The sequence below is a fragment of the Rhipicephalus sanguineus genome, chromosome 4, assembly GCF_013339695.2.
Source record: "Rhipicephalus sanguineus isolate Rsan-2018 chromosome 4, BIME_Rsan_1.4, whole genome shotgun sequence".
NCBI classification, from domain to species: domain Eukaryota; kingdom Metazoa; phylum Arthropoda; class Arachnida; order Ixodida; family Ixodidae; genus Rhipicephalus; species Rhipicephalus sanguineus.
In genome coordinates this window covers 186,728,457-186,756,074 of record NC_051179.1, presented here as the reverse complement: position 1 = coordinate 186,756,074, position 27,618 = coordinate 186,728,457, and the positions used below count along the sequence as shown (strand labels likewise).

Below are 27,618 nucleotides of genomic sequence, written 5' to 3'. Positions count from 1 at the left end.
GGATTATGGCAGTTCGCCGAACTAAGCGATGCTTTCACGGTCCTGTCACTATCAAGTAATCTTTGTCGCACATTGTATTACCAGCTATTAACGGAGTGAAACGCAATGACCACGCTCATTTGAAAGAGAAGTGCGTTTGTGAAGCGAAGCTACAACAAATACACAGCAGCTGTACATTTCATTTCGAGATTGCGCACTGGCTTTCCGAGTAAACCACTTGTGACTGCAGCGGAGCATATTGGAACACAACATATTAAATACCGTACCGTGAGTACTGCAAGTGTTTTATTCAGCTGATGGCGGTACATTTCCCGTCGCGGCTCAAATGTAAAGAGAATTAAGCTACATGTTTGCACTGAGCGTTTACATTGGCCTTGCATGCAACACGCCGTGATTGCTTATCAGGCTGAGGTGTTGCGCTACTAAGATAGAGGTCGTGGGTTCGATTCCCGCATACGGCAGCTGCATTTCGATGGGAGTGAAATGCAGCGACACCGGCGTACTTAGACTTAGGCCCGTATTCTGAAACGCTCCTTACCTTACGTGAGGAGCCCTTCATGCCTCCTTATCTTAAGGAGCTCCTTGAGGAACCAGCGTATTCTAAAAGCTTCCTTCTATACTCGCGGAAAACTTTTCTTGGCAATGAAGGGAAGGCTAGAGAGCCGAACTACGCGTGTGCTACCGCTGAAGATTATAGTCCCACAATTGCCTCCGTGTTTTCTGCGTGAGAATAAAAAAAACATTGCTTTATTTTCTACGGGGTGCTGTTTGGAAAGAGGGTCAGCGCGCACCAATGAGATATTTATATTTGTTTTGCTTTATGCGGTGTCATTTCGCGTTTTGGACCTGTGAAAACGTCGCACCTTTTACGTGCACCTCACAGCCAAAATGGCGTCTTCGTCTTCAGGTGAGCGCTCGTCACCCTCCAGCTTTTCCGACAACTCGCCGAGGGAGCTTGTAACGAATTTCACAAAGAAATGGTTGTGTAAGCCTGTGACGGCCGCTCGAATAATCAAATGGCCGCCACAGGAGGTACGGAAGGTTCGCAAACCAAAACTAAATTCGAAGCGCGCGCCGAACCGGACTACTTCGCGGAGCAGTACATGTGCAATAGCTCCGCCCCCGTAGCCTTTCCTTCATTGCCAAGAAAAGTTGTCCGCGAGTATACCTTCCTTTCCTAAGGGTCGCCTCAGTAAGGTAAGGCGCGTTTTTCACAAGTCTGGTGAAATACTACCTAAACGTCCGTTTTCAAGCAAGAATAAGGAATATTTTTTGGCATAACGATGAATAATAACGTGTACACTGCTTTACATGTCAAATACTAAATAAACGTCCGTTTTCAAGCAAGAATAAGGAATATTTTCTTAGGCATAACGAAGAATAATAACGTGTACACTGCTTTACATGTCAAATACCAACTAAACGTTCGTTTTCAAGCAAGAATAAGGAATATTGTTTGGCATAACGATGAATAATAACGTGTACACTGCTTTACATGTCAAATACCAACTAAACGTCCGTTTTCAAGCAAGAATAAGGAATATTTTTTGGCATAACGATGAATAATAACGTGTACACTGCTTTACATGTCAAATACTAAATAAACGTCCGTTTTCAAGCAAGAATAAGGAATATTTTCTTAGGCATAACGAAGAATAATAACGTGTACACTGCTTTACATGTCAAATACCAACTAAACGTTCGTTTTCAAGCAAGAATAAGGAATATTGTTTGGCATAACGATGAATAATAACGTGTACACTGCTTTACATGTCAAATACCAACTAAACGTCCGTTTTCAAGCAAGAATAAGGAATATTTTTTGGCATAACGATGAATAATAACGTGTACACTGCTTTACATGTCAAATACCAACTAAACGTCCGTTTTCAAGCAAGAATAAGGAATATTTTTTGGCATAACGATGAATAATAACGTGTACACTGCTTTACATGTCAAATACCAACTAAACGTCCGTTTTCAAGCAAGAATAAGGAATATTTTTTGGCATAACGATGAATAATAACGTGTACACTGCTTTACATGTCAAATACCAACTAAACGTCCGTTTTCAAGCAAGAATAAGGAATATTTTTGGCATAACGATGAATAATAACGTGTACACTGCTTTACATGTCAAGTGCCAACTAAACGTCCGTTTTCAAGCAAGAATAAGGAATATTTTTTGGCATAACGATGAATAATAACGTGTACGCTGCTTTACATGTCAAGTACCAACTAAACGTCCGTTTTCAAGCAAGAATAAGGAATATTTTTTGGCATAACGATGAATAATAACGTGTACACTGCTTTACATGTCAAATACCAACTAAACGTCCGTTTTCAAGCAAGAATAAGGAATATTTTTTGGCATAACGATGAATAATAACGTGTACACTGCTTTACATGTCAAGTACCAACTAAACGTCCGTTTTCAAGCAAGAATAAGGAATATTTTTTGGCATAACGATGAATAATAACGTGTACACTGCTTTACATGTCAAATACCAACTAAACGTCCGTTTCCAGCAAGAATAAGGAATATTTTTTGGCATAACGATGAATAATAACGTGTACACTGCTTTACATGTCAAGTACCAACTAAACGTCCGTTTTCAAGCAAGAATAAGGAATATTTTTTGGCATAACGATGAATAATAACGTGTACACTGCTTTACATGTCAAGTACCAACTAAACGTCCGTTTTCAAGCAAGAATAAGGAATATTTTTTGGCATAACGATGAATAATAACGTGTACTCTGCTTTACATGTCAAATACCAACTAAACGTCCGTTTTCAAGCAAGAATAAGGAATATTTTTTGGCATAACGATGAATAATAACGTGTACACTGCTTTACATGTCAAGTACCAACTAAACGTCCGTTTTCAAGCAAGAATAAGGAATATTTTTGGCATAACGATGAATAATAACGTGTACACTGCTTTACATGTCAAATACCAACTAAACGTCCGTTTTCAAGCAAGAATAAGGAATATTTTTTGGCATAACGATGAATGATAACGTGTACACTGCTTACATGTCAAATACCAACTAAACGTCCGTTTTCAAGCAAGAATAAGGAATATTTTTTGGCATAACGATGAATAATAACGTGTACACTGCTTTACATGTCAAATACCAACTAAACGTCCGTTTTCAAGCAAGAATAAGGAATATTTTTTGGCATAACGATGAATAATAACGTGTACACTGCTTTACATGTCAAATACCAACTAAACGTCCGTTTTCAAGCAAGAATAAGGAATATTTTTTGGCATAACGATGAATAATACGTGTACACTGCTTTACATGTCAAATACCAACTAAACGTCCGTTTTCAAGCAAGAATAAGGAATATTTTTTGGCATAACGATGAATAATAACGTGTACACTGCTTTACATGTCAAATACCAACTAAACGTCCGTTTTCAAGCAAGAATAAGGAATATTTTTTGGCATGACGATGAATAATAACGTGTACACTGCTTTACATGTCAAATACCAACTAAACGTCCGTTTCCAGCAAGAATAAGGAATATTTTTTGGCATAACGATGAATAATAACGTGTACACTGCTTTACATGTCAAGTACCAATAAACGTCCGTTTTCAAGCAAGAATAAGGAATATTTTTTGGCATAACGATGAATAATAACGTGTACACTGCTTTACATGTCAAGTACCAACTAAACGTCCGTTTTCAAGCAAGAATAAGGAATATTTTTTGGCATAACGATGAATAATAACGTGTACACTGCTTTACATGTCAAATACCAACTAAATGTCCGTTTTCAAGCAAGAATAAGGAATATTTTTTGGCATAACGATGAATAATAACGTGTACACTGCTTTACATGTCAAATACCAACTAAACGTCCGTTTTCAAGCAAGAATAAGGAATATTTTTTGGCATAACGATGAATAATAACGTGTACACTGCTTTACATGTCAAGTGCCAACTAAACGTCCGTTTTCAAGCAAGAATAAGGAATATTTTTGGCATAACGATGAATAATAACGTGTACGCTGCTTTACATGTCAAGTACCAACTAAACGTCCGTTTTCAAGCAAGAATAAGGAATATTTTTTGGCATAACGATGAATAATAACGTGTACACTGCTTTACATGTCAAATACCAACTAAACGTCCGTTTTCAAGCAAGAATAAGGAATATTTTTTGGCATGACGATGAATAATAACGTGTACACTGCTTTACATGTCAAGTACCAACTAAACGTCCGTTTTCAAGCAAGAATAAGGAATATTTTTTGGCATAACGATGAATAATAACGTGTACACTGCTTTACATGTCAAATACCAACTAAACGTCCGTTTCCAGCAAGAATAAGGAATATTTTTGGCATAACGATGAATAATAACGTGTACACTGCTTACATGTCAAGTACCAACTAAACGTCCGTTTTCAAGCAAGAATAAGGAATATTTTTTGGCATAACGATGAATAATAACGTGTACACTGCTTTACATGTCAAGTACCAACTAAACGTCCGTTTTCAAGCAAGAATAAGGAATATTTTTTGGCATAACGATGAATAATAACGTGTACACTGCTTTACATGTCAAGTACCAACTAAACGTCCGTTTTCAAGCAAGAATAAGGAATATTTTTTGGCATAACGATGAATAATAACGTGTACACTGCTTTACATGTCAAATACCAACTAAACGTCCGTTTTCAAGCAAGAATAAGGAATATTTTTTGGCATAACGATGAATAATAACGTGTACACTGCTTTACATGTCAAGTACCAACTAAACGTCCGTTTTCAAGCAAGAATAAGGAATATTTTTTGGCATAACGATGAATAATAACGTGTACACTGCTTTACATGTCAAGTACCAACTAAACGTCCGTTTTCAAGCAAGAATAAGGAATATTTTTTGGCATAACGATGAATAATAACGTGTACACTGCTTTACATGTCAAATACCAACTAAAGGTCCGTTTTCAAGCAAGAATAAGGAATATTTTTTGGCATAACGATGAATAATAACGTGTACACTGCTTTACATGTCAAATACCAACTAAACGTCCGTTTTCAAGCAAGAATAAGGAATATTTTTTGGCATAACGATGAATAATAACGTGTACACTGCTTTACATGTCAAGTGCCAACTAAACGTCCGTTTTCAAGCAAGAATAAGGAATATTTTTTGGCATAACGATGAATAATAACGTGTACGCTGCTTTACATGTCAAGTACCAACTAAACGTCCGTTTTCAAGCAAGAATAAGGAATATTTTTTGGCATAACGATGAATAATAACGGTACACTGCTTTACATGTCAAATACCAACTAAACGTCCGTTTTCAAGCAAGAATAAGGAATATTTTTTGGCATAACGATGAATAATAACGTGTACACTGCTTTACATGTCAAGTACCAACTAAACGTCCGTTTTCAAGCAAGAATAAGGAATATTTTTTGGCATAACGATGAATAATAACGTGTACACTGCTTTACATGTCAAGTACCAACTAAACGTCCGTTTTCAAGCAAGAATAAGGAATATTTTTTGGCATAACGATGAATAATAACGTGTACACTGCTTTACATGTCAAATACCAACTAAACGTCCGTTTTCAAGCAAGAATAAGGAATATTTTTTGGCATAACGATGAATGATAACGTGTACACTGCTTTACATGTCAAATACCAACTAAACGTCCGTTTTCAAGCAAGAATAAGAATATTTTTGGCATAACGATGAATAATGACGTGTACACTGCTTTACATGTCAAATACCAACTAAACGTCCGTTTTCAAGCAAGAATAAGGAATATTTTTGGCATAACGATGAATATTAACGTGTACACTGCTTTACATGTCAAATACCAACTAAACGTCCGTTTTCAAGCAAGAATAGGGAATATTTTTTGGCATAACGATGACTGATAACGTGTACACTGCTTTACATGTCAAATACCAACTAAACGTCCGTTTTCAAGCAAGAATAAGGAATATTTTTTGGCATAACGTGAATAATGACGTGTACATGCTTTACATGTCAAATACCACTAAACGTCCGTTTTCAAGCAAGAATAAGGAATATTTTTTGGCATAACGATGAATAATAACGGTACACTGCTTACATGTCAAATACCAACTAAACGTCCGTTTTCAAGCAAGAATAAGGAATATTTTTTGGCATAACGATGAATAATAACGTGTACACTGCTTTACCTGTCAAATACCAACTAAACGTCCGTTTTCAAGCAAGAATAGGAATATTTTTTGGCATAACGATGAATAATAACGTGTACACTGCTTTACATGTCAAATACCAACTAAACGTCCGTTTTCAAGCAAGAATAAGGAATATTTTTTGGCATAACGATGAATAATAACGTGTACACTGCTTTACATGTCAAGTACCAACTAAACATCCGTTTTCAAGCAAGAATAAGGACTATTTTTTGGCATAACGATGAATAATAACGTGTACACTGCTTTACATGTCAAATACCAACTAAACGTCCGTTTTCAAGCAAGAATAAGGAATATTTTTTGTGCATATTGATGAATATTAACGCGTACACTGCTTTTTCTTGATATTGTTATGATCGGACTTCACGGCTTGGCGCCGCTGGATCGTCAGAATGGTATGGCGCCATCAGCCCTGCTTTCTTCGACCTCAACGTTCCCCGAAACGCAGCAGATGCGGCGACAACACTGCACATGTGTGCTGAACCCTTCAAGGGTGGCAGTTCCCTCTTCAATCGCCTTGGACACGCTTGGCTGACTTTGACGCTTTTATGGCCTGAAGATGAGCGATTTACAGTCCAGGCTGCTCGGAGGAGGCAGCCGCTTGTGCATTGCTATGTTCAGGCTTCTGCGAGATGCACCGAACGATTAGCCGAGCGCCGGAGATTCTTCATCGGGCACCTGTCCCACACTATGCGGTGTCTGCGACTTCGTGACCCGGCCGGCAGCTGGCCGTCACCCGCACCGGCGACGCATCGAGGCAAGCAAATACTTGCAACTGTCAACACACCTGACGTCACGGTCAATTTTCAGGAATCGCCGCAGTAATCCGTTCATTGTGTGTATGGTTGCTTTGTGGCATGGTGACCCGACTAGGAGCTGGCCGTTCGCTGCGCCGACGGCGATATCGAGGCAAGGAACGAGTGCACCTGACAGCACACCTGACAACGCAGCCTGTTTCCAGCAATGCACCGTCCGTCGTCCAGGTGCGCCGCTTCCCTTTCCCGGAGTGGGAAGGAGGCGGTGCTTACTTAGTGGGCGGAGATGAAGACAACGTGTTTGATTGGACTGTCCGGGACTTGATTGTTTCCTCCAGCAGGGAATCCTGGGAAGGCCCAGGCTTTATTACGCGAGCGTCGGAACGCTCCAAGGATGCTACGACAGGCTTCTAGAAGCCACCACAAGGCTTCTACAGGCTACCAAAACGTCACGTAAATAAACGTTCCTGTTATCAGCTCCTGAGCTCTACTTCTCCCTGAGGCCAGGCTGCTCCCCGGTCCTATGGGCAGACCCCCGACTACATCAATATGGGTGCACAACCTTTCCCGTTTACCGTTTGCCTGTTGCAGCACACAAAAACAGTGTGGTCGAGCAACCTTGGAGTTCATTAGGTCCATTGATGCATTTCAACGGCCTGTTATGTGGGAGCGAGTAATGACGGTCGTTTAAATTGAAGACGTGGGTGAGATTGATTTTCATAACTTGGGTGAGAATAATTTTCATGATTTTCATAAGCTGTCGAAGCAAGCAAAGCGACATTCGAATCAACGAAGACCGTGCGTGATCAGGCGTCAATATTAACCGAAAAGGAACACGCCGCTGCAGGAAACATGCATCATCGAAGTGGGCTTGAAACATTATTTTTGCGCCGCATCAATATGCTGTCAATGGAAGCCCAAGGTGGCATTGAACTTACGATCCTACTACGTTTCTTTCTTCGAATTTGTGTTCTCTTGCAGCATCGGGATGATGGTTTCTTCAGAGGGGGGTGTTGAAACGCGTGCTTATCCCTTTATTTTTAAGGACGATAGTCTTTCTTGGGACACTTGAACGCAAAAATTTTGGTCTGTTTGTCTGTCTGTCTGTCGGTCTGTCATGATTCAGCCACCCGAAAAAGTTTAAGCGCTTGCTGAACGCCCAGCCATCTTTAACTGGTAGCTGCGTTCATACTTGTGAACGTTGTCGATGAAAAAGCAAATATTACGCATATCTGAGGCGCAACACCAATACGTAAGTATTAGGTGATGTGTTGCTTTACTAGAAAATACACATATACGTAATTCTAAAGACCCTGGTGTTTCTTAGGCTGCGCTGAAAATGCGACGCTATGCACGAAAAAACCTCGGCCGACGATATGGTGCTGCCACCTTGCAGTGGCTCTGCGAACAGCATCACGGGTGGCCGCGGATGAGATCAGGACTCATGTAGTACAGCCGGCACATGACCATCGTCTTTCAACGACATTTGCATGGGAGCACGCAGATACGCAGCCAATTTTTATGTGATCGGGTTTCACCCACAAACAGTGGCGTAGCCAGGAGAAGGGGGGCACACCGGGCCCGTGCCTCCCCCTCCCCCGGAATTTTTTTTTGCCATGGCATACACAGCACAAAATGACACTCGATCACACCTGCCTGCCCTGCCCCCACTTCAGATCATGGAGGTGTCCCCCCTCCCCGAAAAATATTTCTGCCTACGCTCCTGCCCACGGAAACTGTTACCACCACTCATGGCAGGCCGCGTTGCAATGTTTAGGAACTTCGCGACTGTTTCAAACTGTTCTGCCGAGGTTATACGCTGGCTAGGGGTAACCGAGCCAATTCTTGATCTAGCTCGAGCACCAGCGATAACGCTGGAAGGTTCGCTAATGCATGCGTAAAAGCCGATGCATTTAACATATGAGGATATTAGCGACGATCGACGTGTGTGCTTGCCGCTTACGCTGCACTTGGAGTCTTAGCTATATTACTGGGAGCAAGTTCGCCCAATAAAGCGTTTATAAAGGCGTTTATTGACGGCAGTAGTCGACGAAGCACAACGGCGACAGTCAAGACAGAGCGCGGACTCTGAGCGCGAGGAGCGTGCTGTCAGAGAAGAGCCGAAGGGGACGACCCACTAGAGAGCGCCCGAGAGGGCAACCCATTACATAGACTTCCAACGCTTCGCTACAATTACCCCGGGTGCGAAAAAGGGAGCCGCCTGGCGACCTAACTGCTTGTCACTATGAGCGGGTCATGATAGGGCTTCAGGCGCTCCACGTTGACAATGTCGCGCCCTCGACGGCGCATGTCCGAAGATGGTTCAATGGGCTCGATCAGGTAGTTGACCGGGGATGTGCGTTCGACGACACGGTAGGGGCCGTCGTACTTGGGCAGCAGTTTGGAAGAGAGGCCAGGTGCAGTGGTAGGAACTGAGAGCCATACGAGTGCTCCAGGGCGGAACGTGGGCGCAGAAGTGGTGGTGTCACCGCGAATGCTCTTTTGCCGCTCTTGGTCATGCGTAGTAAACGTCTTGGCAAGCTCCCGACACTCCTCAGCAAGTCTGGCTGTGGCAGAAATGGGCGCACACTCAGACGGATCCGGCTTGTATGGAAGGATTGTGTCGACTGTGTGCGACGGGTGTCTGCCGTACAATAAGAAAAAGGGGGAGAAACCAGTAGTGCTCTGAGGGGCGGTATTATAGGCGTAGGTGACGAAAGGCAGAATGGCATCCCAATTGGTGTGATCGGCGGCGACCTACATCGAGAGCATGTCGCCGAGCGTGCGGTTAAAGCGTTCGGTGAGGCCATTCGTCTGCGGGTGGTAAGCAGTAGTTTTCCGGTGAACAACGTTGCACTCTTTCAGGATGGCTTCGACGACTTCCGACAAGAAGACACGACCTCGATCGCTGAGCAGCTCCTGGGGTGGACCGTGGCGCAGCATGAATCGGTGCAGCAGGAAGGAAGCAACATCGCGCGCTGTAGCCGCTGGGAGGGCGGCAGTTTCGGCGTATCGCGTAAGGTGGTCAACAGCGACGATGGCCCAGCGGTTACCAGCCGACGTTAGAGGAAGTGGTCCATACAAGTCTATGCCAACGCGCCCGAACGGACGGTCAGGGCAAGGCAGAGGTTGCAGAACTGCCGGCGACAGGTGCGTTGACGTTTTGCGGCGCTGACAATCGATGCAGGAGCGAACGAACTTCTGCACGTAGCGGTACATCCCTCGCCAAAAGTACCGTTGGCGAATGCGGTGGTAGGTTTTCGATACCCCAGAGTGTGCGCACTGCGGATCAGAGTGGAATGATTCACATATGTCAGAACGCAGACTGCGGGGTATTACAAGTAGCCACTGGCGGCCGTCGCCGTAATTGCGTCGGTGGAGGAGGTCGTCGCGAACGGCGAAATGGTGGGCTTGACGACGCAACGCGCGAGTGGATGGTGTTGCCGATGGATCAGTCAGCAAGTCTATCAATGAGGCGATCCAGTGATCCTTGCGCTGTTCAGTAGCGATGGTGTGAATGTCGATAGAAGAAACGGCATTGTGAGACACTGAGCTATGGGTATTGTCGTCAGGCAAGGGGGAGCGCGAGAGTGCGTCGGCGTCAGCATGCTGGCGTCCATTGCGGTACAGCACGCGGATATCGTAGTCCTGTAGGCGGAGTGCCCAGCGGGCGAGACGACCTGAGGGATCCTTCAGTGACGACAACCAGCATAGTGCATGATGGTCGGTGATCACATCAAATGGGCGACCATACAAATAAGGTCGGAATTTCGTAAGGGCCCAGATGATCGCCAGGCATTCCTTTTCGGTGACGGTGTAATTGGCCTCGGCTTTAGTAAGCGTACGACTTGCATACGCCACGACATATTCAGGGAACCCTGGTTTGCGCTGCGCAAGGACAGCGCCAAGGCCAACACCGCTAGCGTCTGTGTGTACCTCTGTAGGAGCCGTAGGGTCGTAGTGGCGTAGTATGGGAGGCGACGTCAACAAACGGCGGAGCTTTTCGAAAGCGTCGTCGCACTCGGACGACCATGAATGGAGGGGCCCGTTACTTCCGAGGAGCTTCGTCAGAGGCGATATGATAGTCGCGAAATTTCGAATGAAGCGCCGAAAGTAGGAACACGGTCCTACGAAACTGCGCAGTTCTTTGACGGACGTGGGTTTCGGGAACTCGGTCACGGCGCGAAGTTTGCCTGGATCGGGGAGAATTCCGTCCTTGGACACGACGTAGCCGAGGATTGTCAGCTGCCGTGCTGCAAATCGGCACTTCTTTAGGTTCAGTTGCAGACCGGCGTCGCTCAAACGCGTGAAAACATGCCGTAGGCGTTGAAGATGGGTGGAAAAGTCCGGAGCAAAAACGACGACGTCGTCGAGGTAGCACAAGCACGTGTGCCATTTCAGGTTGCGCAGAACGGTATCCATCATGCGCTCAAAGGTGGCGGGCGCATTACACAGCCCAAACGGCATGACGTTGAATTCGTACAGGCCGTCGGGCGTGACAAAGGCGGTCTTCGGTCGAGCGTCGTCAGCCATAGGTACTTGCCAGTACCCTGAGCGCAAATCGAGAGATGAAAAGAATTCGGCGCCTTGCAGGCTGTCAATCGCATCGTCTATTCGCGGCAGTGGATACACGTCCTTACGAGTGATCTTGTTGAGTCGTCTGTAGTCGACACAGAACCGCACAGAACCGTCCTTCTTCGCAACAAGAACGACAGGAGACGCCCAGGGGCTGTTGGAGGGTCGAATAACATCGCGTCGAAGCATGTCGTCGACTTGCTCGGTGATTACACGGCGTTCTGTGGGAGATACGCGATATGGACGTTGCCGCAGTGGCAGGTGGGCGCCAGTATCGATGCCGTGCGTAACGGCCGAGGTGCGGCCGAGAGGCGTTTGAGCGACATCGAAAGAAGAGCGAAATTCTTCCAACAGGTCCAGAAGCTGGGAACGCTGGACCTGCGTAAGGTTGTCAGCTATGGTGGACCCAAACACGTCAGCGGGTGATGAACCAGACATCGAAACAGCACTGAGCGTACTGGAACTGCGGCTGTGCATGTCATCGGGTTCGTCCATAACTTGTGCGTCTTCGAGGGGTTCCACGCTGCCGAGACATTCCCCTCGCACCAACGTAACACTGTACGGGGAGGGGTTGATTACAAAAATAGAGGTGCTTCCCTGAGTGATTTGAACGGTCGCGAAAGGCACCAGCAAGCCTTTCCTCGTGCAAATACGGTCATATGGCGAGAGGAGTGCAACGGTGTCGGATAGACTGGCGCAGTAGACGGATATCGCCGTTGACGAGTTTGCAGGCAATTTGATGTCGTCTTTGACGGGTACCTTTCTCGCAGCCGATGGACTCTCTTCCGGCGTCAAAGTAGAGAATGGTGACAGCTCTATTTCGGCTGGTGCGCAATGAATGACGGCGTCGTGGCGGGAGAGAAAATCCCATCCGAGGATGACGTCGTGATAGCAGGCAGGAATTATGATCAGTTCGACGGCGTACATAGCGTCCTTAATCATGACGCGGGCTGTGCACACCGCTGTAGGGTGAATACGTTGGGCGCTGGCTGTACGGAGGGAGAGCCCGGAAAGTGGCGTCGTCACTTTGCGCAGTATTCGGCTAAGCTTTGCGTCCATAACGGATACAGCGGCTCCAGTGTCGATAAGGGCAGATGCACGAACACCGTCTACAAACACGTCTATCACGTTCGATGGGCTTCGCTGAGGGCTTTCGCAGTTCGATCGCGTCGCAGCCCTTGCCTCGTGGACTGCGACGACTAGTTTTCCTGGTCGCGTGGGACCAGACGTGGCCGCATCGGGGACAGTGAGCGGCGCCGTGGTGACGGTGAACGGCGGGTAGAGGGCGCTGGGCGAGACGGCGGTGACATAGGCTGCGGTGAATCGTAATACGGGCGGCTCGACTGGCTTGGCATGGTTGAGGCGACTGGAGGCGACTGCACGCGATTGCAATAGCGGGCGACGTGACCGGCGCAACCGCACGCAAAGCAGATGGGGCGGTTGTCGGAAGTGCGCCATCGGTTCGCCGGGGTGGGTCCCATCCATGGCCCAAGACGCGGTGGACGGGGCGGCGGCTGATAGGACTGCATGGTGGGCTGCAGTCGTGGCCTAGGAATGACGTCGGCGTACGCAGCCGGCACACTCGCCTGGAAGGCCTGTGGTCTGGCGACGACTTCGGCGTAAGGATGTGGGGCAGACACAGGGATCGCTGGGGGTGGCCTGGCTACAACTTGCGCGTAACTGAGTGGCGCAAGCGCCGGAGGTGGCTGGTGGTATTCCGGCATGACCTCCGCGATTTCCTGTTGAATAGCGCGGCGTAAGGGAGGCAGCAGTGTGGTCGACGGCTGTTCAACATGCTGCGACTGAGGCAAGGTCAGTAGAGAAAGCTGGCGGGCAATTTCCTCGCGTACAAATGACTTGACCTCGGCGAGCAAGCCCGAGTGATCAGAAATGGCCGACAAGCCAGCGAGGTCGGCGTCGCGTGATGGAGGTCGACGGGTCAGCAACCGCTGCCGGCGCAGCTCCTCGTAGCTTTGACAGAGCGTGATCACCTCGGTCACGGTACGAGGGTTCTTGGCGAGCAGCATGGTGAAGGCATCGTCGTCGATGCCTTTCATAACGTGTCGGATCTTGTCAGACTCAGACATGGTTACGTCGGCCTTCTTGCACAAATCGAGGACGTCTTCGATGTAGCTGGTAAACGACTCACCGGTCTGCTGAGCTCGTTCACGTAAACGCTGTTCGGCTTGCAGTTTACGTACGGCAGGTCGGCCAAACACGTTGATGATGGCAGTCTTGAAATCAGACCACGTGAGGAAATCGGTTGCGTGGTTGTTGTACCACAGGCTGGCCACACCCGCGAGGTAGAAAACCAGGTTGCTCAGCTTTCCTGCCTCGTCCCATTTGTTGGGTACGCTCACGCGCTCGTATATCGCGAGCCAGTCCTCCACGTCAGTGCCATCCGCGCCGGTGAATTAGGAGGGTCGCGGATGCGGGGGGAACCGGAGCATGGAGTCGGTACAGGGGGAAGCGTTTGCTGGGCGGCGTCTTGAGGCATGGTAGAGGGCACGGTACGGGATCGAAGCGCCAGGGGCATTGAACGGACCGAAGCTGGTTGGACGGCGCAGCACTCTCCACCAAATTATAAAGGCGTTTATTGACGGCACTAGTCGACGAAGCACAACGGCGACAGTCAAGACAGAGCGCGGACTCTGAGCGCGAGGAGCGTGCTGTCAGAGAAGAGCCGAAGGGGACGACCCACTAGAGAGCGCCCGAGAGGGCAACCCATTACATAGACTTCCAACGCTTCGCTACACGTTGCATATTTACCAGCTGCGTTTCTCTTTCTTTGCCGTCACAACCACACGACAATATTATTTTCCAAATTCTCTCTCACGCTGAGACCTGAAACATGATCCTAAAATTGTACCTTTATTTTGCTCAACGAATGACCAGGAAGCGCTACGTCTTTCGATAATGGTAAGCTAGCAGGACAAGAACCACGTGCCTTATGACTGTTAAAACGCATAGGGCAGCTACTTAAGGTTTGGCCTGTGTATTGTTTATTAGAAACATAACAATCCAGAAGGTAGCTTACGTTGGATGTGTCACAGCAAAATTTTGAGGCTGGATAGGCCGATCACACGCGTATTTGAATGCGTCGTTTTCCAATCAGAGATGTTCTCGCGATCGGAGGCTAGTCGGCGATGAGCCCTTTCTGACACGGCAATCTGCTCTTTTATCGAGATGACTTGTCATGTCACGGTTGATCGTTGCCTGCATATGAACGCATGACCGTGGTTGTTGCCTGCAGCAACTAAAGTATTGCTCTGCTAAGCATGTGGATGAAGGTCCAATTCTCGGAATGGAATAAGGAAACAGGAGGGAGCTTTGCGCAAAGAGAGAAAGAAAACCAATGAGGGTATTGGTCCTGAATTTTATTATTACATTTGTGACGTAAACAGGGTGTTTCAAGAAGTGTACGAAAATCCTCAAAAATAAGGGAAAATATATTTTCACGCTGCCTTCACATTTACTTTTTCAGTGGTGGCAGGCATCTTAAGATGAGTGCATGCATCAATCACGACAGTAATTAGAAATTAACTTATTTAACTTTTTAGTTAATGGAGACAGGCAGTCGGGTCAAATGGGAAAAATGCACCCCTTCCGGTGAAGACTTGTTGCCGCTTTCAGATTTTGCAAAAGCGCCGCTGTCTATTATTAGCGAATAATAAAATGTGAGTGCAACTGCCATACTCTTCCGAGACAGCCAGAATGAGCGAGCGTCCTTGTACCAATCATCGATCGACTTCGCTTCGTGATTGTACGGGTTTCGTTTGCGATTAGGGCACGTATGGGGCACGTACGTTAACAAATGCGGAAGAACGAACAAGATTTCAATCGCCGTCGTGAAGAGCCCCGTCATTCCGGTCTAGCTGCGCTTCGGTTTCGCCGATGAACTTGGTTCAATTTGATTACTCCGAAATACCAGTGGCCGATTTTCCAAAATCTCAAAGCGGCGATGGCCTCTTCTCAGAAAGGACAGCAATTCTCCCATTCGTCCCGACCGCCTGTCTCCGCTAACTAGGAAATTAATCGAATTATTTTATTTGAATATTGCCGTCATTGTTGTATCTAGTCATCTTAAAGGGGCCCTGCAACACTTTTTGAGCAGGGTCAAAAAGCGCTGCCAATCGGTAGTCGAGGCTCCCGAGAACACGCGAACCAAATATTATAGCGAAGCGAGCGGCCTGGAATTTACAATAAATTCTCAGTCAGCTGAAAATCGCTCCCTCTTCTCTCGACAAATGATGTATTAGTCCGCAATATATGACGCGATTGTCGGCAGTTCAACCATTGGCTGATGTTATAATCACGATAACACCCTCATTATTACCTTCGTTGTTGATTTTGAGTTCAATAAGTAGATAATATGTATGTTTATATTGTGTTATGCCGTTAAAACACCAAACAAACATTAATATTAGCACTTCCGGTCTCACCGACAGCTCGTCTGCTCGTAGTTGCGTGGTTGCGTTTTCTTCACCATGCGCAGTGCCGAAATCGTGAATATTTCTCTGCTTTTGACCATCGCCGGTTGCCGTTGAGAGTGGCAGCCGTTCAAGTGTTGCCTCGTCAGCGGGGAAACTGCATCATCGGCACGTTCTCACGACCGACCGAGGCAGCGGTGCAGCATTTCTACGATAACAATGCTGGCGCCGGCTAGTTTAGGATACCTGTGTTCGCTGTATGGCGAGAGTCCCGTTCGCTGTCTGTTCAGTATGTCATCGAGCCGTACCTCGGCGTATCCTCCCCATAGTGTCACCTTCTCGAGAAACCGCGACACAGCAACCAAGCAGACTCGCATTTTCACGGTAGCTGCAGACAGCCGGGGGATGGGTCCGCGCCGGCCCGATGCCCCACGATCCTTTCTTCTAGTCTTTAGTTCTTTGTTGTGAGCCCGCACTCGCTGTGCGCCCGCATTCGAAGAGCAAACAGCATCGAAGTACCGCCACTGGGAGAAGGGTGCACGCAGCTTTGCCGTGTTGAACACGATTCAAGCGCGAGCAGCGCGACGAGGCAGTGTATCGGAGTGTGGGTCGAAACCCATCTCAGCTGTCATTCGTTCCAAACGCGCAAGCAGGTTTGCGTCCATGGTTGGCAGAGCGATGAAAACACTACGGCAGTTCAAGGTGCACACCCAACATTACCAAACCGACTAGCAGTTTTCAAGCACGCGCGATACACGGTGCGATGAGCTTCGCTCGACGACGGCCACGCAAGCCGACCGGAAGTGGCGCCACAGACCACGTGGTTACGCCGAGACCCCAGAGAGAAAAAAATGAAGAAAAAAAATGCCGCCGGTGCTGACGTAACTCTTCGGCGCCTCCTCGCAAATCCTCGCACCTCCGACCTCCCTCCCTTCACGCCCCGCGCAGCTTTCCGCGCGCTCGCGGCGTTCAGTTGAGGGAGAAAGCTGCGGAACGTGATCTCTATAATTTGGTAACACCACTTGGACTTGACGGATTCGAAAAATTTTTGCGGCATATGACTCGTGAACAGTCATACGTCAATAATGAGACTACTCCAATATAACTAAGAAAGGCGTTGCAGGGCCCCTTTAAGATGTCCCCCTCCAGAGAAAAAGTTATTATGAAGACAGCGACCGAATATTTCATTTGCTATTTTTGATAATTTTCGGACGCATTTCTTGAAACACCCTGTATATCAGACCACTCACATTCATCGTTGAGGCCATGCTAACCTGCATAACGTTTCTTTTCTGTTATTACAGACCCCCATTACGTAGCAATAGCCATGATAACAGAAAGCTGCATCGAAATCATCTTCTCAGTTATCCTTCTCATTGGTGTAATAAAGGTAAGCAGCAATCTTTTTTTTCTCTTTTTTTTGTATACAGTCAGGAGACTATAGAAGTGGCCCTTGGGTTCCTAAGCCAAGCATGTGGTTCTAGACGAACAATGTGGCTACGACACACGATCTGCATTGGTTTGGTTGGTTGGTTTTAATGGTGCATAAGCAACTTAGGCAATCATGCACCAAACGCATGGTATAGTTCTCTTAAAATGTCGGAATACCTCGCCGAGTGCTTGTCTAAACAAGGGCCCCGAGGAGACCAACAAGCTAAAAAGACCTCAGTCTTATTCTCAATAGTGAGAAGCTCATCGAGGTGTCCCTGTGTATTTACACGGCGCTGGCAGTGAATTTATAGTTTGTCTAAAATGCCTACTTCTCTTAGGGAGCTAAAAACATGCTAGTTATCAACCAGCGCGTCTTCACGTAAGAGCAACGCAGGATGAACAGGTACATGTTCTCTATAAAATACGGTAAAATGTTTTTTTCTTAGTTCTTCCAGTTTAGTACATGACAGTAAAAATGTGATTCACTGAGAGCTCACCTCCGCATCTCTCACACAGTGGTTTGTCTTCCTTTGCCAGTAAAAAATTGTGCGTGAGGTGTGTGTGTCCAATGCGTAGGCGACATAAAATACTTCTTTGAAACGCTCCTGGTGTGAGCATGACTTCCATTCTTCTATGGTGGGTTTTACAAGGTGGAACTTTTTATTTGCTTTAACTCCCACCTGGGCTGCCATTTGTTTCTGAGTTTTTTGGCGGTCTGATTTCGTGACGTCTTTGTAGGGGATGCTAACATTCTTGATTTCTTTATGTCGTGCTTTCGCTGCACATTCATCTGCCTGCTCATTTCCACGATTTCTACGTGGCTCGGCACCCAGCAAAGCTTTATGTTACGTCCTTGTCTTATAACTCTTATTATGTTGTGTAGGATTTCGCCTATTATTGGTACACTCGCGCTTCTGGACTGAAGTGCTGTTAGTACGCTCAATGAGTCTGTGTAAATTATACTCTTTTTTCTATCACCGTTGACGTTGCGTAGCTCTCTGCGGTAAAGATGGATGCGCAATGGGGTAGCCGAACTGCTCTTTCCAAATGATTGTGTATTACCGCACTTCCAACGTATCGTGCTGATTTGGAACAGTCAGTGTAAAATGCTGTATTTTGAATATTTTGCCTGAAGTGCTAAGAATTCCTGTAATGTATGCTCGCGGGGTGTTTGCTTTTTTTGGAGTTGTGTCAGCGTGAAGTCACACACAGAGGCTACAGTACCAAGGTGGGAGCGCATTGGGTGTGTGTGCGATGTTAGGCAATGTGTCCTGTATATTTAACTCTTGGCACTTCTCTTCAAAGCGAAGAAGGATGGCCTTATTGCTTGGGGTTTGCTGATAAATAGTGTTCTAGATGGGCACTGATTTACTATAGGGTGACAGAGGTGGTTCGGCAGTGAACGAATTTTTAGCACATACGAGTATGTGCATAGTTCTTCTGTCTGCCAATGGTGGCTCATTGGTTTCTACGTACAGACTGTTTAGGGGTGACGTTCTATATGCCCCAGTTGAAAGGCGGAGGCCGAGATTGTGTACCGGATTCAGTCGTTTCAGATATGAGTGTCTCGCTGACCCATATACTATGCTGCCGTAATCTAAAGAGGATCGTACTACTGAACGGTAAACTTGTAGTGGGCTTGCCCTATCTGAACCCCAGTGTTTGCGTGACAGGACTTTCAATATGTTCAGAGATTGGGATGTATTTTTCTTTAGCGCATTTATGTGTGGAGGAAATGTAAGCTTCTTGTCAAAAATTACACCCAGGAACTTGTGTTCATTTTTTACTGGTAATTCAATTTGGGTTGGATGTAAGATAGGGTCTGTCTGTATGCCGCATTTGATAGAGAAAAGAATGGCCACTGTTTTTTTGCACAGAAAAGCGAAAACCATTTCTGTCTGCCCATGTTGCCAATTTATTAATTGTTAACTGTACCTCTCTTTCGCATGTTGATGTATTGCAGGATGTGCTAGCTATCTGGAGGTCGTCAACGTAGAGTGAATACATGATTGACCGGTATTATTTTGCTGATCGAGTTCATTTTCACGAAAAATAGCGTTGTGCTTAAAATGCATCCTTGTGGTGCTCCATTTTCCTGCGTGAATTTTTTCGATAGCGTCGAGCCTAGACGCGCATGAAATGAACGGTTAGATAGGAAGTCTTTGAGAGGGTTCAACATCCTACCACGGATTCCTAGCTCAGCCAGGTCCTGGAGGATTCCGAACCTCCAGGTGGTGTCGTATGCCCTTTCTAGATCAAAGAAGACGGCCAGACAGTTTCGTTTGTGTACAAACGCTTCACGGACAGTATTTTCGAGTCGTACTAGGTGGTCGATTGTGCAGTGTGCTTTTTTAAAACCACACTGATGAATGTCGAGGAGTCTGCAGGAATCTACCACGAATGACAACCTAATATTCATAAAAATCATTATACTGCACTTTCAGACATTACGTTTACCGCTAACGGTCGCAAGATGCATTATTGAAGACATGAAGGGTCACACTTACGAAAATGCTATGTTTTGCTAGTAGAAGAAGTCAAAGATACCATTTTCGTAAGTGTCCCCTTCATTGCTTACTCTACGTGCGCACCGGACCTCCCAGACTGTCCACCCAATTATGTTGCAGGATCCCGAAGTGCGAGCTCGAGAGGCTGCCGCCAAGCGAGCGCAGCAGTAATCAAAGCGGCGTATCGCTTTTATTACTGCTGGGCAAGACCACTGAAGAGTTCACGGTGTAACCATGATTGCTTCAGGAGCTTCGCCCAAGCTCGTCATCATTCACCCGTGGATATGCTGTTTTTTTTTTCTTTTGGCTCCTGCACCTTGTTACCACGCTTCAACTTTTGCAAGAGGCTTTCGCACACACCCGTGATAAGTGTTTAAAACATGAAGACCTTGGCGTTGTCGAACCAGGCAAGGAGGGTGGGTTTGTCTTGATGGCAAAGGGAATATTCGATGAGAGGCGATTCTCAAGAATTTTAAACCGTCAAACGTTTTGCTAAAAAAGCAAAAATCTTTGGCTCTACGCTTGCTAAAGGAATGAAATTTGAAGCACCTTCAAAAAGTAAGCAAGTTTGTAAAAGAAAACCTTGATGTATTTTTCACCGGCAAGATTCACATATCGGAGTGTCGGCTCAGAGCGATCATCTCCGAGAAGGGCACGTGGCAAGCGAAGGTCAGCAGCTATCTGCAACGATGCCTCAGCAAGCTAGACGTACAGGACCCATTCTTCTTGGGCAGTTCGACAAACTTAGTACAAGATCTAGCGCAAGGCAAGTTTACAACCGCCAGGACTGCTTTTTCTTTTGATCTGCAGGACTTATTTTATTCCGTGCCGCAGAGTCATCTCTTTGACGCAGTTCGCGAATACATCGAGGCTTCGGGTGAAGTGGACTTCCAGAGGTATGATGGGATGCGTACTGCTCAATTTTTAGAGTTCTTAATATTTTATTTGTATTCCACCATCGTGTGTTTTAACGGGTCTTATTATGTGCAGAAAAACAGTATCTGCTCAGCTGTTGCCCCGGTTTTGCGCGACATCTTTCTTTCATCCATTGACAAACGCATTCCTGTGCTGGATGTATAACCCTAGGACTAAGAAGAGCATTTTGCCGTATGACAGCGCACATTCCAGTCTAATCAAGAGAGGAATAGCTATGACATGCCTCAATTCAGCTTTAATGAAGTCTTGTGAGCACCGTCTTGTTACAGGATTTAGTAATCAGATTAACAGACTGAAAGACGCTAGATTTCCTCCCCCTGTTATCATGCGTGTGTGCGAAAGCCTCTTACACAAGTTGAAGCGTGGTAACAAGGTGCAGGAGGCAAAATGAAAAAAAGGAGTGCGCACGTAATTCCTTATGTTCACCGGCTCTCGCACAATATAAAGAAGATCGCAGCCAGATTAGTGTGCGCATTGTGTTTACCGCTCCATTCAAAATGGCCAGGATTTGCCCTTTGATGGCGAATAAGTAGCCGGCTGCAGAAGCACGCCACGCGATACGCCGAGTGTCAGCAATGTGGTATACAATATTCCCCTAAGCTACGGTAGGGTTACATCGGCCAAACGGGCCGGTGTTTCAACGATCGTGCAAGGGAGCGCCGCTTGGCGGTCAGCAGCAACATGTGCGGGCACTTGGTGGAGCACTGTAAGTGCTGTGGTTGTGCGCCACACTTCAGCCAAACCACGTTTCTAAGGAGAGCAAGCAGCCGCACTGAAAGGGAGACAGTTGAGGCGTTTCTGATAAAAAGACGCAGGTAGCCAGTCCGTTAGTGCCCATTCACTAGATTTAAGCGACGAAGAAGCGATCTGATAGCCTGTACACATGTAGAGTTTTGATTGTGCGGTGCCCATTTTGCCTCTCACTAGGGTTGGCACGTGTTCATGTGTGCTGGCATATTTTCACAGCTCGCGTTAGGGCGGTTTCCGTCGCATGCCTTGTCTCTGCTCCAGTGGCTCATTATGAACGTTAGTTCTGCCATGTTTCTATTTCTGTTATGAAATTACCTTGTTCGGCAGCCTATATAAATTGGCGTTGTTTCTTATAATAAACAGCTCGAAGTTGGCCCCCGTGTCTGTCAGTTCGTGTGTTCGCTTCGTCGTCGTTCTCTTTGCGCCACACCAGTTTTTCCGCAAATGGTCACTGCTGTGTGCGCTGGCGTGTGTAATGCCAGTCATCTATCGCTTCCGTGGGACCAGCTTCACAAATAGGACTCCACGAGATATGAGAACGCGAGTGAACCTGTATTGGACATCTGACAGTCAATTCACCGAAATAAAGCGTAAACTTCATATGTATATAGAAATAGAAAAATTAAACATTTCATTGTCTTACTTTTGTCTTTCGTTGTCGCATAGACTGCTAAAGCAGTGAAACACCCATGACAATATGTTTCCCGTCTTCTATTCCGTGCTATTTGTTGCTCGCAGCGGAAAAATACACGCGGAAAAAGTATTAAGCCCTGCGGAGAGTGTACGAAGTCATGTGTGGGGATTAACGGATTATTTGAACTGAAGATACAAAGCTGATCCGAATGGAGTAGTTAAGTGGACCGACCGTTCGTCCGGCGAGGTGCATTTCTGGGGACTAACAGTCGCCCGGTAAAATGTAAATGTGAGTACTAAATGTTAGTCCACTAAGGTGATCTGCGGGAACTAACTGCTGCAGTAGAAGGTGTAAATGTGAGGGCTAAATGTTGGTCCACTGAGATGACCTGTGGGGACTAACTTTTGCCTGGTACGATGTAAATGTGTGTTCTAAATGTTAGTCCATTGAGGTGATCTTGGGGACTAACTGTTGCCCGGTAAGGTGTAAATGTGAGTACTAAATGTTAGTTCATTGAGGTGATCTGCGGGGACTAACTGTTGCCGGTGAGGTGTAATGTCAGGACTAAATGCTAATTCATTCAGGTGATCTGTGGGGACTAACTACTGCCTGGTAAGGTGCAAATGTCAGGACTAAACGTTAGTCCATAGAGATGATCTGTGGGGACTAACTCTTAGACCCGGTGCCGGTAGCCCTTAAAGGGATTAGTGGTTGTGGCAGCCCCATTAGTCCCCAAAAGGACGAACCACCCGATTGAAAATATATCCACCATGTGGATTGGTGGATTCCACCATACATCATCATCGTGGATGATTGTGCTGGAATATGGTGGGACATGTTGTATGCTGATGCTGGCGTATGATGGATGTTTGTAAAGAACGCAGCGCAAAACGGTTCTAAAGCGTCAGGGCAATCGTGTCTAGCTGCCACACATAAATAATTGTATATAAACTTTAGCCACTAGGAGTCGAACGTGCCACGGTCGTATCCCCAGTCCAGTACTTTAACACTGTGCCACTCTGACACATGCTTTTGTCCTTGCCAAATGGCTAGTCAACATACTAATAAACCGCTCGGCTTCAGCTTTGTATGTCGCATACTCGAGAAAGAGGCGATCTTCACCTCCTACTACAATTTGCATATTTATTAAACACAAACAAACTGCTGCCGGTAACGAACGGCATGTCGATAGTGGCAACGGCGCTAACTTTAACAATTCACAACGTGTCTCCAAAAAGTATCAAAGGGACCGAGGAGCAGGTACAGTTTACGGGCTGTTACTGCGAAGTTTAATAGCCGTGTCTCACTCTTTCCAAAGGGCGACATGTGCAGAGGTTTTATGTGGACTCTAATCTCATTCGATAAATACGCGCATACAATTGCTTGAGTATTGTGACGTTTTTTTCGCGCAACGCTTCATAATCAAGGGGAACGTGCTTCATAATTACGGGATTAGTGTAGGTGCCTGTTTGTAATTGCCGCAATTGAACGGACTGGACCCCCGGCATAAAACACTTTCGTGTTAAGAGAGCAAGAACGGCCATGTATAGTACAGTATAGCAAGGGCTTGCAAACAGAGAGGTGAGAGGGCCTAGACAAGCCAGGACCAGCTTCTGCTGTGCATTGCGTGACTTAGAGCATGCTGCGCTATTTTCCTTCTTCATTTCTTTATTCTTTACAATGCTGATACTGCGTTTTACAATGCTGGTACTGCGTTTCTGACCTCAAGTTTACGACTTACGGTGTGGTCACTGCTTAGTGCATGACAGAACAATTTCCCGTACACTTCCTTAACATAGTCACCTTTGCCTATTATAACAACGCACCACCTTTGTCGGCAGGCTTTATTGCGATGATATGCCTGCAGCTCAGATCACCTAGTGCCTTCTTTTTCTAAAGAGAAAAACTGAGGCGAAATGGCCCCGTTCTTTGCACGTTTGAAGAATAACGCTCTGTACGGCCAGCGAAAAGCGTTCGGTAGTGACATCCTCACTAACGGGCAGTCTTCTAACAACGAGAGAACTTGCACAGCCGAGAGACGTCTCAGCAGTATAGTCGCAGGACACCGCCGCGATTGCCAATTATAGCTGCTATTACCTGCTGATTAGCAGCAATGCAAATAAACTAATCTAAGTAAAATAGAAAGGCAGTTCTGTGTCAAAGTAACTATAGAAGCCCGATACAAGCAGTACCCTGATAGCTATGGCAATACAGCATGAAGTATCGTCAACTTAGCTGTTAAGGCAATTGAAATTCATTACCTATAAGAGAGCCTTAAAGAGCTCGTTGAGACGCCCATGAGGAAAACTTAGCACTTGGTATTACAATGCTTGTCGAATCTCCTTCCTAAGAACTTGGAGATGACGCCTAAGAATTTCCGCTATTATAATGCAATGTCAGTTTCGCGGTTTTACTAAGTAGTGAGGAAAATTTTGATACCGTACACTACAGGCGCATCAAAATTAATATATATATTTGTCCTCTAGATCACCTTGACATAACAGTAAACCCAACTCAAATGTCAATATATAAACAGCAGAAGAAATGACGCCGACAGTTAAAAGTAAGAATAAAGCAGAGAGCTTATTATTGTTGCACGATACAAAAGACAGGTTGACAGGGAAAAACAATAGGGAGATTTAAGCAATGTACGGGATGCAAAGCAATGAGAGTTAAGTAAGCATTTGTACTGTTAAGCGTTTATTTGACGGCACTCAGCGACAATACGCAGTGGCGACAGTCAAGACAAAGCACAGACTCTCAGCACGAGCGGCCTCCTTTCAGGGGAAGCCAGAGAGAACGAACCACTAGAACGCGCTGGAAACCCATTATTCAGTTTCAAGGCTTTGCTACAATTACCCCGGGTACGGAAAGGGAGCCGCCCAGCGACCTAACATCTTGTCACTATGAACGGGTCATAGTAGGCCTGGAGGCGCTCCACGTTGACAATTTCGCGCCCTCGACAGCGCATGTCCGAAGATCGTTCGATGGGCTCGACCATGTAGTTGACCGGGGATGTGCGCTCGACGACAAGGTAGACCGCAGAAGCCTTCGTATTTCTGCGGTAGTTTTGAAGAGAGTCCAGTTGCAGTGGTAGGGACCAAGAGCCATACGAGCACTCCAGGGAGGAATGTGGACTCAGAAGTGGTGGCGCCAACACGAATGCTCTTCTGTCGCTGTTGTTCATGCGTTGTAAAGGTCTTGGCAAGATCGCGACACTCTTCAGCAAGCCTGGCTGTGTCAGAAATAGGCGCACACTGAGATGGATCCGACTTGTGTGGAAGTACCGTGTCGTTGGTGTGCGACGGGTGCCTTCCGTACCATAAGAAGAATGGTGAAAAACCAGTATTGCTCTGAGGGGCGGTATTATAGGCGTAGGTGACGAAAGGCGGAATGGCATCGAAATTTGTGTGATCGGCGGCAACGTACATTGAGAGCATGTCGCCGAGCGTGCGGGTAAAGCATTCGGTTTGGCCATTCTTGGTAAGCAGTAGTTTGTGGTGGGTGGTAAGCAGTAGTCTTGCGGTGAACAGCATGGCACTCTTTGAGAATGGCTTCGACGACTTCCGACAAGAAGACACGGCCTCGATCGCTGAGAAGCTCCTGAGGTGGACCGTGACTCAGAACGAATCGGTGTAGAAGGAAGCAGGGAACATCGCACGCTGTAGCCGCTGGCAGGGCGGCGGTTTTGGCGTATCGCATGAGATGGTCAACAGCGACGATCGCTTAGCGGTTACCAGCCGACGCCTGAGGAAGTGGTCCATACAAATCAATGCCGACGCTCCCAAATGGATGGTTCGGGCAAGGTAATGGTTGTAGACCGGCTGGCGACACGTGCGCTGAAGGTTTTCGGCGTTAGCAATCCAGGCAGCAGCGAACGAACTTCTGCACGTAGTGGTGCATCCCTCGCCAGAAGTATCATTTTCGAATGCGGTGGTCAGTTTTGGATACCCTAAAGTGCGCGCACTGCGGATCAAAGTGGAAGGATTTCTATATTTCAGAACGCAGACTGTGGGGTATTACTAGTAGCCACTGACGGCCATCAGCGTTGTGATTGCGTCGGTACAGTAGATCGTCACTGTGCTGCGGGTGAGCAAAGGCCAGGAGAGAGAACTGCCGTGCACTTTCCTCGCGCACGAAGGGCTTTACTTCTGCGAGCAACGCGGCCTGGTCAGATATGGCTGCCAAACCAGCGAACCCTGCGTCGTGTGATGGAGAGCAACGGGTCGTAGAACGCTGCCGGCGGAGCTCCTTGTAACTCTGGCTCAGCGTTATGACCTCGGCCACTGTGCAAGGGTTTTCGGCGAGCAGCATGATGAAGGCATCGTCATCAATGCATTTCATAACGCTACGGATCTTGTCAGACTCACACGTGGTGCCGTTGGCTTTCTTACACAAGTCGAGCACATCTTCGATGAGAGGAGGAGGAGGAGAAGAAGAAAAACGGAAGGACAGGGAGGATAGCCAGTTCTCAGACCGGCTGGCTACCCTGTGCTGGGTAAAGGGGAAGGCGGAATGAAAGATGGTAGAAAAGAGATATTACAAAAATGAAAAAAGAACAATAATACGCTAAACGACACTGCTCAAAGTCTGTCTCTGAGACTAGTTGTGCGCAAAAAGCGCAACAACGGTTTCAAAGCTTTCCGTGCCGAGGACGGTTTCGGCTAGTGTCCTCAGGTCTTTTTCTCCGACAATGGACGATTGTCAAGTCAACTTTGGACAGTTCTTCTGTTGGTGCACTGAAGCGAGGACACCCACAGAGAAGATGGGCGATTGTCTCCTCGCAGCTACAGCTATCACATGTCGAGCTGCTGGTCATTCAAATTTGAAATGAGTAGGCCTTCGTGAAGGCCACCCCGAGCCATAGGCGGCACAGGAGCGTCTCCTCAGCTCTAGTTATTCCCGACGGAAGACGGAGCAGTAGATTTGGGTCCAAGTTGGGAAGACGGGCGTTGGTAAATTCCATCGAGTTCCACTATGCCAGTGTCAGTTCACGTGCAAGTGAACTAAGCCTTGTTGCGACGTCCGTTCTTGACAGCGGTATAGCTGCACAATGGAGAGCATCATGGGCAGATCGGGCGGCTTCATCAGCACGGTCATTTCCGTAGATACCGCAATGGCCTAGTATCCACTGATAGGTTATGCTGTGCTGCTTCTCAATGGCGCGGTGAGGAAGCAGTCTTATGTCAGCGACTGTTCATTTGGTCCATGACAATATGGTGACATAATCCACTGGAGGGCTGCTTTGGAGTCGAAGAAGACTGACCACGCCTGTGACGGTTCCTCAACTACGAACTCTAGAGCAGCACGGATGGCGGTGAGTTCTGCAGCCGTCGATGATGTCAAATGCGATGTCTTGAACTTTAT

General features: G+C 46.9%; 1 protein-coding gene across 1 annotated transcript in view; it reads left to right on the top strand.

Moving 5' to 3' along the window:
• LOC119391915 (uncharacterized) overlaps positions 1–27,618 on the top strand; it is a 156,366-nt gene that overhangs the window by 40,108 nt on the left and 88,640 nt on the right. Inside the window, exon 4 of the mRNA XM_049415445.1 lies at positions 17,298–17,383. Within this exon, the coding sequence (XP_049271402.1) occupies positions 17,298–17,383 (86 nt within the window). The remainder of the gene's footprint in view (positions 1–17,297; positions 17,384–27,618) is intronic.